Consider the following 12,225-nt stretch of genomic DNA (forward strand, 5'->3'; position numbering starts at 1 on the left):
AGACCTAGTTTGTGGACTCTTTGGTGCCCAGAAGATTATTTGCTTGATTATAAGATAATTTAATTCATGAGCAGCCAGCAGCTTCCTGAAGCACCAGGAAAGATCTAAGGCACTAGGGGCTAGGAGTTGAACGTCTTCTGTATTCACAAACCCCAGTACTGCCAACCCATTGACCGGGCCCCTAGGAACTGCATGAGTTTTGTTTTCCAGAGGAGTGGGGAACCAGACCTGCTGAACAGGCAGAGGATAATGCATGGAGTACAGTGAAAGACGGCAGTGGTCTCAGTTTCACAAAGCCGTAACCAGCCAGAGTAAATAGAGTGAAAGTGAGAGAGAGAGGAAGGGTGTGTGTATGTGTGTGTGTGTGTGTGTGTGTGTGTGTACACAAAGGACTGAGGGACTCCTGATAGAGAACTGTGGGCAGGGCTGCAGTCCTGACCGAGGGGCCTGGCATGAATGTTGAGAGCTTATGTGAGTGAGAAGTCAAGCCTAGGATGAGAGAGGGTGTTGCTGGGCAGGTGCCAGCCCCAGGGTCCTGGGCTTCCTGAGAGCCAGGGTAGAACGAGCCAAATGACATCATCTGCCTTCCCCGCCCACTTGTCCACCCTCAGGCTGAGCCTGCCTGGGGTTCTTACAGGGCTACCTGTATGCAGCCAGCTGCCACCCCAGCAGCCACAGAGGAAGTGGCCCAGGAGAGAACAGAAGAGGGACAGTTCCTGTCTTTAGTAGCTGTGCTTGGTGGCCAGAGTTGGCTTTTGCACCTCATCTGTGATTCAGTCACTGAGAACTGACTTGCTAGGAAATATGTAACTAAGCCTTCACCTTTATTTGGTGAATCCTCACAGAAGGAAAAACAGCAGAGCCTCATCAGCTACCGCGTGTGAGGAGGGCAACAGCGACGCAGATGGCAGCTCCAGACACCACCTGCCACGCTGCATTCCTCCATGGGGCCTTTTCCCCGCTCCTTCCCTCTCTCTCAGGCCCTCCTGTCTTTCTTAGTAAGTTTTGCTGTGTAAGGATGGGGGTCTGCTCTTCTCAGGAGAGGGCCACAGAGCAGTGTGTGGCAGTCCCCCCTGCCTGCCCCTTCTACCTGGTGCCGTCCCCTCTGGGCATTGGCCGGGAGCTGGGGCCCGAGCAGCACGATTCCCAGGCCCAGGCCTCTTGACAGTTGGCACACAGGTTAGAAGTCTGGACCTGGTCCTTGGTTCCCAGGGAGCAGTTTAGTGTCTGGCATTTTAGGAGCTCCTGTCCTCTGAACTGTGGCTTCTCTGGCGGAGTGATATGGGAGGGCCAGGATCCTTCCCAGATTTCTGGGCAGGAAGAGTTTGTCAGGCTGTCCTGCGAGGATGTGGCTGCTCCTGGGCAGAAGGAGCCCGGGGCAAGGTGGGGAGAGGAGGATACCGCTCAGCCCCAGGCCTGCAGAGCAGGGCGGGCTGGGGAGTAGGATTCCAGAGCCTCTCCAGCTCCTCCTCTCCTTGGTTTGTATTGGTTTCTCGGCCTTGCCTAAGTGCCCTTTAACCTCTCCTCAAAGTGTCAAGATCCCGAAAATAGCAGTGTAGACTCAGACAGGAAATGAGAAGGGGGTGGGGAGCTGGAGAGCAGACAGACAGGAAACGGGAGGCCTGTCGGCCCCCAGAGAGGAAGCTAACTTCAGGCAGCTCCGGTGTCAGTCAGCCTCAGCCAGAGCCTGCTGCCAAATCTTAGCCGGGCCTGGTGCTGCAGCCCGGCCGCTCTCTGTAGCCCGGGGTGTGGCCATCAAACATGGCGCTGGGGCTCCAGCTGTGGAGGAGAAGCTGCCCAGAGGGCTGTTTGGCACACCTAGCCTAGAAAGACCCCCGGACACTCAGACGGGACAGAGCAGTCAAGAGAGTTAGGGTTCACCCTGAGAGTTTTATGTTTCTCTGGGTCCTGTCTGTCTATAGGACAGGAACGAACCTATCCTGTAACAGTCCTCCTGGGACTTGTTCCTGACTTTCTTTCCAGGGATATCTCAGCCCCAAAGGCCTGAAGGCAGAAGGTTGGAAATGCCCTGGTCCATTGTCTTTAGGTGCCTAGTTGTCTGCCCTCCTGCCTCCCTGGTTCAGTCTTTGAGTGATCAGAGCCATTCTGGGGTTGCTTGAGTTCCTGACTGTTCCCTCATCCTTTTCCCATTCTGCCAGACTCGACCAAACACAGAACTTGCACATATCCCTCTTTGCTCACTACTTCCCCAAATACCTCCACTGAACTTGGTGGAGAGCACTTTGGCCCATTATCCCTCTGTTCCAGAGCTCTCTTTGACCCTTCCTGCCTGTCTCTGATTGAGACTTCGGGCAAGTTGGGGACTTGGTGGCCTCTGTCAGGCACAGCCCTGCACAAAGGCTGCAGTAAATGCTCTTGATAACCCCCAGTTCCTCCAACGAACGTCACGCCAGGATGGTGTGCCCAGCCTCGTGCTAGACACCAGGGACCCAGAAAATGATTGAGTGGGGTCCTGGCCCTTGAGGAGGGGGCTCCTGAAGGCTGGTTGGCCGACATGGTGTTGGAAGGCCTGTATCTTTTTCCATCCCTGGCTCCCCCACCTAGGGGAGATCCAGGCCAGTGATGTGACCGTGGCTGGGTCTGCCACGGGCTTTCATCTTCAGAATTCTCCCAGTCTGGTGCTGAGTTCCAGAGGATCCAAGAGGGAGTGCTGTGTCAGAGATACCTTGCCTGTCACCCCCTCAACCCATTTTAGCAGAGTCCTCCACTATGTCTCTGTTATCTGCAGGTGGGTGCGGGAGTTTCTGAATGATGAGAACAAAGGCTTGGACGTGCTGGTGGATTACCTGTCATTTGCCCAATGTTCTGTCATGTGAGTACCACCTGGGACTAGGGTTGGGGACCAGCGAGGAAGGACAGGGTCCCATTCTGCTTTGATGAGGAAGGGTGAGCTTACAGTAGTGAAGATGGGAATAGGAATCCCAGGCAGGAGGGAGGGGCCCAGGCAGCAGCGTGGGAGTGGACAGGCAGCGAAGGAGTTGTCTGGGATCAGTGAAGGATGCCAGGTGGCTGGAGAGAAAGTGCATTTTGGGGAGCAGGAGGAAAGATGTGGAAAGAGAGCTCAGAATCTGAACCCAAAGGATCCAGACTGCTGGGGCAGTCCACGGAAATGCCCTGGCTTCTGAGAGAGATGCCTGTGGGATTCATTTGCTTTGAGAGAGCTAAGCCTTCAAGAAGCTCCTTTGGGTCTCCAGTTGTGAGAGGGTTACTCCAGGTCACCCTGGGAGCAGTGAGCATGACCTTTGACGCAGACTGAAAATGAAGCATTCAGGAGCTTTTTTCAAGCAGGTTGGAGGCAGCAGGAAGTGAATTAAAGCAGAGGAGAAGGCAATGTGGGATAGTGAAAGGAATGAGGGCTTTCGAGTTAAGATGAAGCCCAAAGCCAGATGTGGGTCTTTTCTGTCCTTTGCTATCTACGTGACCTCAGGCAAGTTTGCCTCCTCTTATATGAAGGGATCCCTGTTCCAGGTTGTTGTAAGGATTAGATGATAATGCAAGTGAAGCATCTGTAGTATTTAGAACATAGTCTATACTGTGGAAGCCACTTAATTGTTATTATTTAAGGCGGTGTTCCCTGCCATAATTACCTAAATATATGGAAAGAGGGATTTTAGTGATCATTCACGGCATGACCAACACATTCAGACTTATACTCAAGACTTATGTCAGCCCTAGAGTGACTGATCATCCCGGTTTGCCCATGACTTTCCCCAGTGTAAGAGATGAAAGTCCCTTGTTTTGGGGAACTCCTCAGTCCTGGGACTCAACCCCAGCCTCCACTTTCACTTTCCTTGTTGCTGTCCTTGCCCGCTGGCCATTCTCCTTTGCCCGGCAGGAACTCACTCTCATCTCCTTAGGGGTTTGAACTAAACGCCTCTCCTCAGTTTGGCCTCTTTCACTTTATCCAGGTCATCTCCTGTTAAAACCAAACATGGCCCACTCCCCATTCCCGTCCCTGCAGAAATCATGTCTCATGATCCTCCTATCCCTTAAAAAAACCCCACTCTTTTTATAGAAAGAAATGAAAAACATTTGCTGAAACAATTTTTTTAAATTCAGGGCTTTTATAGTAAAAAGATGTAGATCATTTTTCCAAATAAGCCTATCTTGTTTGAAAAGCAAACAAATTCCAGCTGCTTTAAACCAAAATACACTGGAACCTCAGCACTGTAGTGTCCATGGCAGTACCTTTGACTCTATTTTTAAAAGAACGATTTGGGGCCGTGGTGAGTGGGAGGCGGGTGGAGGAGGGAGACTGTGTGTCTTGGGAAGGGTTGAGAGGAAAAAGGTGAAGCCAAATAGAGTTTGAGTGAAGGCACTTATTTGTACACTGCACGTCCCAGCCGAGGGAATACTATTATTAATGGAGGGAAGCCACTGGCAAGCAGTCTCCCTCTCAGGGAGACCCCTTTGATGTCTGCTCGAGAGCTCCATTAAACATCTGATCAGCGGGATTCTGAAGCCTGCTTCTGCTTCCTTTGGAACATTCAGTCATCTGCAGATATCGCTTCCTATTTCAGGAAGCCTCATCCTTGGTGCCTTTGACCCTGGGGCTGAGCATGTCTGAACAGAAGGCTCCTTGGGGGAACAGCCTGCTTGCTCAGTCCTGGGTGACCTAGTCGGGGGAGGGGACAGGAAAGAGGAGTGGGGCTTGTTTCTCAGCGAGGGTAGATCCCGAAGTGGGGATATGTAAGGGAGAAGGCCCTGTGGGTTTGTGATCTTGAGCTGCCCTCCTTGCCCTGGCCACGCTCCCGAACTGCTGATGGTGGGAGATATCTGGTCCCAGCAACACAAAGGGACAAGCAGAAACCATTCCAACTCCTGTAGGGACTAAGGACCCCAGTTCACACACTTGACCTGTTATTTCTTCCCCCAGGGATGCTAAAGCCCCAAGGAGCCTCTAAACCAGAAAAACCTAGAAGCCTTAAGTAGAACCGTAGAAAACCTGGTCATTAAAACCCATTGCTAGGATGAGACCGTGGTGCTTTTCCTAAACATAGAGGCATTTCCACTCTGGGTTTGCCAGGACCTCCATTCCCTTCCACTCAGACTGGCCCCTCATGAGCCCGATCCAGAACCAACCAGGCCCCCTTAGGGAGGCCTCTTTGGCTGCTGCCATTTGCCACCAAGCAAAACCTGCAGTTGGCCTGTTCCCCACCACTGCTCCACCGAGCAGATTCTCCAAGGGGAGCCACAGCTTCTCTGAGATGTCCCATCGATGGCTGAGAGTGCAGAAAGACTCCCAGCCCCCTGTGTCCCCTCGGGCCCAGGGGGAGGTCACTCCTCCTGGAGTCACCTGGCAAGTGGGGAGCAGCGGCTGCCTCTGTCAGAAACCCTGTTTCCTGAGGGGCCCCTCCACGTTGCTGCCTGTGCCTACCCTGCCCTGCTCAGCCCTCCTGTGCTGGTGGCTCCTCTGACCAGGGTTGGATCTCTGTTGCCCAATTCTGCTTTCTCTTCTTGCTGCCCTTGCTTCTTGTTGCCCTAGAGGTCTAAAGGGCAGGGGTGGACTCGCCTGGGGCTTGGCACTGAATTTCTCCTGTGTGTGCGCTGTGTCCTTTCCTGCTCCAGGTTTGACTTTGAGGGTCTGGAGAGTGGTGACGATGGTGCATTTGACAAGCTCCGGTCCTGGAGCAGGTCCATTGAGGACCTGCAGCCACCCAGCGCCCTGTCAGCCCCCTTCACCAACAGCCTCGCTCGCTCTGCGCGCCAGTCTGTGCTCCGGTATGTGTGCTCTCGCTCTGCCCGCCTGCCTCCCACCCCAGCCCCTGTCCAGGTTTGGGTATAGCGGTGAGTGCTCATGCTCTCCCTCCACTCTTGCTTCCAGGCTCAGCTCTCTTGCCCTCTGCCTGCCAGTCTGTCTCTGGTCTGTCCTCTCTGTCTCCCTGACTCTGCCCAGCGATCTGTCCTGGGTAAGTACATCACCCTCGGCTGTGCCCATCCCTTCTGGGGTTCCAGCCCTCCCCTCCCCTCTCCCCCTCTCTGGGGGCCCCTCCATTCCTCACTCTCGCTCTGCCATTCCTTCCTGCCTCTGCACAGGCCTTGTCCTCACCTGGCTCCCTGGTCTTTGCTGGCTGGTCCAGTGCCTGCCCTCACATCTGCTTCCCTCTGCTCTGCGCTCTGACCCATCAGCTGCCCGGAGACCAGCTCCCACCCAGCCTGATGCTCACCTTCCCTTCCCTTCTTCCTTTAGGCCTTTTTTCTCCAAGGCTGAAACGTGTTCATTCATTGCAGTATCTGAAGAGCCGTCCTGCCCGGAGGCAGGTGGATGGACTGGATGACTTCTTAGAGCCTCTCCCATAGAGGGAGGCTTTCCTTTGGGTCCTGTGGCCCTTTCCATGGTCTCTGTCTCTCAGCCACGCTTTTCACCTAGTCTCCTTTAGGTTTTGCCCCCCTGACACTGCTCATCATTCTAGTCATGCACCAGCAGATACCATTTGTGCTTCCTTTTTCTTCCATGAAACATCATTGGAGGCAAAACCAGATGTAGCCCCTGGCCCTCCTATAGCCTTTGGGGTCTGCTCTGTCTTTCCTAGGACATAGAAGTGGGATGGGAGCCAAGATGCCCCTGCCCCAGGTATTGTGGGAAGATGCACTGACTGGAAGGAGGAGGAGGAGAGGCTCAAGTGAATGTTTCCCTGGACCCATCTTGAGGTCTAGGAAGGCCTGCACATTTACTGTTGTATTTTGGAGGATCTCTGGGATTAGGATGGTTTGGGCACTGATTATAATGCTGGAAGACCTGTTCCAGGGAGGCGAAAACAGTGGAGTGCCCTGCCCCTGCCCTCTCCCTCTCTGGGCCATTGGTGCAAGGTCCTCTGTCCCCCTTTTCTTCTGCTTCTGAGGGGCAGCCTGTTGTCTGGGTGACAGTGAGCACTCCTAGACCCTTCACCAGAAGCCCCCTCTCCTCCAGGTATAGCACTCTCCCCGGGCGCAGAGCCCTGAAGAACTCCCGCTTGGTGAGCCAGAAGGATGACGTCCATGTCTGTATCCTTTGTCTCCGAGCCATCATGAACTATCAGGTAAGGTGACAGCACTAGTCACAGGTGCTCTGCCTCTTCTGCTGCATCTCCCCAGCCAGGAGAGCTCGGAAGGCACCAGCTTGTGAAAGACAAGTTTGCTGGTGGGTCAAGGTGCTGTGGCTGGGACCTGCCTTCCCCACCATCACAGTCTCCCCTCCTCTGTCCTTTCCCTTTGCTACAGTATGGATTCAACCTGGTCATGTCCCACCCCCATGCTGTCAATGAGATTGCGCTCAGTCTCAACAACAAGAATCCAAGGTGAGTTCCTTCCCTCCCTTTCCTCCCTGCTCTGCCCTGGGCTCTGGAGATCTGGGCTCCACTTGTCCCTGTCAAGGAGTCCTGCCTGACCCCGGTCCTGAGGCCTAGGTCAGCGCCTTGGTGTGGCCCCCTCACCTCTGCTGAAGAAGGCGTGTCCTGCATCCCACTGGTCTACACGGCTTAGTGAGGGAGCAAGCCTGCCTTCCCCTGCCTTCTTCCCCAAACCCACCTTCTCCCCTCACCACTGAGGCTGTCTCTCTTCTCTAAAAGGACTCACCCACTTGTGGAAGTGAGATGTGTGGTGGCTAGGGTCAGGGGCTAAGGTGTTAATCTTCATTCTCCACCCTTTAGGACCAAAGCCCTTGTCTTAGAGCTCCTAGCAGCCGTGTGTTTGGTGCGGGGAGGACACGAAATCATTCTTGCTGCCTTTGACAATTTCAAAGAGGTCAGTCTCCTATATTTGGGTGTGTGTGTGTGTGTGTGTGTGTGTGTGTGTGTGTTTGGCAGGGAGGAGGTGGGAGCCAGATAGGTAAGCACCCTTTCCTGTGATCTCACATATCCCAGGGATTTCAACAGCCCAGTAGTTAGTTAGGTTGTCCGCCCACTGCTTTTTTAAACCAAAACCAGAACATCAGTCTTACTGGATCTCATCTCAGGAAAGCTCCTGATTGGCCAGCAAAGTATGCCCTCTCTTGAGGGCTATTGTTCAGCAGTCCCATCCTGCCAGGCAGCAGAATACCTGAAGAGCCGGTTACATGGACAGACCCCCTGGCAGGCCTGCCTAACTGTGCTTTAACAGGCTGCCCAGGTGGTTCTGAGGCCGTGAAACCACTGGTAGAACCTGAGACAATCGTATTTGTAGCGGGAGGAGAAGGCAAGCAAGGATCCTCCTGGGTTGTCAGCTGTTACTGGTGAGGGAAGAGGGAGCTCCTACTTGGAATTTCCCCAGCCTCTGGGCCTGGCTCTAAAACCTCCATCTGCTTGAACATAGGATTCCTCGACATCCAGCCGCAGCTGCTGGTACCACCCCTTCCTCCTCTTTGGACCTCTTCCCTAGCATCCATTGTTCAAGCCAGGAAACGGCTCTTCCTCCTTGAAGCCAGAGGCTCGGAGGAGTCTCTGAACCCCTCTCAGCACAGGGGCTTTCCTGCACCCTGGCCTCTCCCCTGTGTCCCCAATAGGACTTCAACCTCCTGTCTCAGCTATGGCCCACAGCCTTCCTCCTCCCTCCCCCCTTCCTTCAATAACTCAGCAACACCAGACCCCTGTGTTTCTTCTTGGCCCCCCAAGAGGCACCCAGAGACCAGACTAAGGGCACATGCTTTACTGAGCTCATACCAGAGCAAATACCAGGTCCCAGGCTTTCTTCTATCATGTACCAAGTGTTCCCTTACACAGAAAGAGTTGTGGTTACAGTTAGTCTAAACCAGTCCCTTTGCCAAATGTTCCTGAGAACCAGGGCTCAGGGGCTTGGGTTCTACATAGGACAGATCCTATCACTGAGAAAGTTTGCTTGTTCAGGTGTGCAAGGAGCTGCACCGCTTTGAGAAGCTGATGGAATATTTCCGGAACGAGGACAGCAACATCGACTTCATGGTGAGGAGCTGGGCCTGGGTCAGGCGCACGCCCAGCAGGGCTGTCTGCTCCTTGAGAACCGGGGCCGGGCCCACAGCTGACTCTGATATTCTGTGTAGGACCTGGAGCAATTCTCTACTCAGTAAATGCTCCTTGTCCACTCGCTCACCCCAGGGCACTTATAGAAACTCCAGGACAATGTCATTTTTCTGTCTTGGGTCTACTTCCTTTCCCCCTTTTTGTGGCCTTACTGTCCCTGATTGGATCCTTTCCCAGCCGCTTTCCTTTTCCCCCTGCTTTTTGTCTAGCTTCTCAGTTTAGGGTCTTCAGCTAAGTAGGGTTGCCTCAAGAAATGTCTCTGATGTGCAAAGGAAATCAGAGAGCTGTATCTTCATTTACACCTATTTCTTGTATAATTTACTTGTCCCCATACACTGAATAGTAAGTTTGACCTTTTTTGAGTTAAAATACTCATTGCTCCCAGAAAGACTTGCCTTTTTTACTCACTCCTTTTGATTATCCATCTGGTGATGCTGGTTCTAACAGCCACCTACCCTCCCTGTCTTGGCTCTCTCTGCCCCGCTGGGCTGCTCCTTCCCCAGGTGGCCTGCATGCAGTTTATCAACATCGTGGTGCACTCGGTGGAGGATATGAACTTCCGGGTCCACTTGCAGTATGAGTTTACAAAGCTGGGGCTGGAGGAGTTCCTTCAGGTGAGCTGGGCTGCAGTCCTCAAAAGGTGGGGTGCTTTGGGGCAGAGGAACAGCTTAGCTGTATCACAAAGGGTTGTTTTTTTTTCTTTAATTGTTTTTATTTGTGGGGGGAGGTAATTAGGTTTATTTATTTATTTATTTTAATGGAGGTGCTGGGGATTGAACCCAGAACCTCATGCATGCTAAGCACACGCTCTACCACTGAGCTACACCCTCCCCCCACAAAGGGTTTTTCTTGTACACACGGGCTTAGTCATAGATGCTTGGAGCCTGGGACCCAGGTCCTTCCGCAGAGGACTCCTCAGTCAGTCAGCTCCATGGGGTGAGACTCTGACATGGCCGAGGTAGGAACTCCTGGGTCTTAGGTTCCAGGAAGGCGTCATGGAGGGCGAGGAGGAGGCTCCCCCAACTACTACTGTCTCTGCTTTTCCCCAGAAGTCAAGGCACACGGAGAGCGAGAAGCTGCAGGTGCAGATCCAGGCATACCTGGACAACGTGTTTGATGTGGGAGGCTTGTTGGAGGATGCCGAGACCAAGAATGTGGCCCTGGAGAAGGTGGAGGAGCTGGAGGAGCATGTGTCCCATGTAGGTGGTCCTCCTTTGCTGCCAGAACCACTGTTGAGGGTGGGGAGAGGATGGGGACATCTGAGTCCCAGGAACCCTGAGCTGACCCACTTACCTCCTGACTAAGCCCCAGGAAGCCTCAGAACCCACTGGGGCTCTCTAGAGCATGCTCTGGCTGAGGCACTGGCTCATCCACAGTGGAACACACTGACCTCAGGGCTGAGTGTGAGGTGGCCTCAGGCTCTGGGAGTCAGATGTGGCCACTTGCCTTGTACTATTTCATATGGTCTAAGACCGTGGGCCCACAGGAGTGACACAGCGAAGCTACCAGGCCAAGCTGCCTTTGGGGCACTGGAGGGGTCGGCCCCAGGTCCTGACCGGGGTTAAGGCTATGCCGAGTCCCCAGGCTTTAGGGCCAGCTCCAAACCTACCCTTCCCATCCTGCAGCTCACAGAGAAACTTCTGGACCTAGAGAATGAGAACATGATGCGTGTGGCAGAGCTGGAGAAGCAGCTGCTGCAGCGGGAGAAGGAACTAGAGAGCATCAAGGTACCAAGTCACCTGAGGAAGGGCATCCCTGACTGATGCTGGGTGCTGGGGCCCGGGGATCTGGCATCCTGAGACATGTCAAGTCCTTGAGAATCCAGGGTCTTGATTCACCCATGAGGCACTCAGATGAGGGTGGGCTGATGATTTTACCCCATGGTTTAGTTTGAGAGAGAAACTGGAACCAGAGTGGGCCAGACACAGAGAGAAGGGTGGGAGCAGATGGGGCACATTTGGAGTCCACGCCCCCGCCTGCCAGCCCATCCCGTTGCCTCTCCCTCACCTGCACCACCCTGTGCTTCCCCAGCCCAGGGCACTGGGCAGGCTCAGAGTGGCCCAGGCACTTGGGACTATTTATTAGGATGTCCACCAGGTATCCTAAATCAGAGAGCAGCGGCTCCTCATATTTCAGTGTCTTCTCTGTCCTTCACTTAACTGTTTGTCAGTTATAAAATCATGCCCCAACCTACCTCTTCTTCCGCAGGAGTACAGTTATGCTGCCTCTGTTGAGCTCAGTTTATATCTGCCGAGCCCCGACTAAGAGTCTAAAGTGCTGTATGGGAAATATGGAGGATTCAGAGGTGGGTTAGGCAGGGTCTTATCCTGAGGGGGCTTCCAGTTGAGCGACTGTACAAACCAAATGAAATGAGAGCAGGACTGAGGCACAGAGGTCTGAGAGCAGCCATAGCAGGCTGCTGGCGGGTCAAGGAGAGTTTCACAAGGGCAGCCTTCTGCCTGGGCCTTGAGGGGCCAGCGAGATTAGGCTGGAGTTGAGAGGAAGGACACTTCAGTGTGTGAGCCAGGCAGGCCAGCTCTTCCTCTTGCCTCTTTTGTTCTACTGCATTCCAGCTTCCCCAGGTCCCCACCTGTGTTTCTGCCACTCTGCCTCGGAGCACCCTCCCAGAGACCCCAGCTGGGAGACCCTTGGGTAGGAAGTCTCACTCCCAGGGGCAGCGCCTGCTGTGCCTTCAGCTGTTCTTTTCTTAATGGTGCTGTCTGCCCAACAGGAGACTTATGAGAACACGAGCCACCAGGTACACACCCTGCGGCGGCTCATTAAAGAGAAGGAGGAGGCCTTCCAGCGCCGATGCCACTTGGATCCCAGTGTCCGGGGCCTGGAGTCAGTGGGCAGTGAGGCCCTGGCCCGGGTAGGCCCTGTGGAGCTGAATGAGGGCATGCCCTCTTCTGACCTGGACCTCCTGGCTCCAGCCCCGCCCCCCGAGGAGGCCCTACCTCTGCCTCCACCGCCAGCTCCTCCCTTACCCCCTCCACCTCCCCCATTACCAGGTAAGCAGGACCCTTACCTGGTAAGAGGTAAAAGGGGCAGCCTTATTGTGTGGCCAGACCTCAGCAGCGGCTTCCACAGGGAGAAGCTGGGGATGTGGCTCGAAGGATGGGAAGTCAGGTGGGAGAGGGTTAAGGGAGGGTTAGAATCTGAGGAAGGCTCAGGTTACTAGGCAAGGGATGTCTGAGAGCAGGTGTGGATCTGTTTAACGGGTCACGAAGATGCTGCTCCTGATTCCTCTGAA

The 12,225-nt window shown here is 54.1% G+C and overlaps 1 protein-coding gene across 6 annotated transcripts in view; it reads left to right on the forward strand.

Moving 5' to 3' along the window:
* The window catches only part of FMNL3 (formin like 3), a 51,710-nt gene that overhangs the window by 33,003 nt on the left and 6,482 nt on the right, over positions 1 to 12,225 (forward strand). For 3 of the 6 annotated variants that reach the window (XM_045523655.2, XM_010964256.2, XM_045523657.2), the window contains 10 exons: positions 2,750 to 2,833; positions 5,590 to 5,742; positions 6,932 to 7,040; positions 7,222 to 7,298; positions 7,650 to 7,743; positions 8,820 to 8,894; positions 9,476 to 9,586; positions 10,022 to 10,171; positions 10,598 to 10,699; positions 11,704 to 11,983. In XM_045523655.2, coding sequence (XP_045379611.1) covers positions 2,750 to 2,833; positions 5,590 to 5,742; positions 6,932 to 7,040; positions 7,222 to 7,298; positions 7,650 to 7,743; positions 8,820 to 8,894; positions 9,476 to 9,586; positions 10,022 to 10,171; positions 10,598 to 10,699; positions 11,704 to 11,983 — 1,235 coding nt within the window. The remainder of the gene's footprint in view (positions 1 to 2,749; positions 2,834 to 5,589; positions 5,743 to 6,931; positions 7,041 to 7,221; positions 7,299 to 7,649; positions 7,744 to 8,819; positions 8,895 to 9,475; positions 9,587 to 10,021; positions 10,172 to 10,597; positions 10,700 to 11,703; positions 11,984 to 12,225) is intronic. The other 3 variants (XM_045523660.2, XM_045523659.2, XM_045523656.2) reach the window with 2 other exon arrangements.

Source organism: Camelus bactrianus, chromosome 12, assembly GCF_048773025.1.
Source record: "Camelus bactrianus isolate YW-2024 breed Bactrian camel chromosome 12, ASM4877302v1, whole genome shotgun sequence".
Lineage (NCBI taxonomy): Eukaryota > Metazoa > Chordata > Mammalia > Artiodactyla > Camelidae > Camelus > Camelus bactrianus.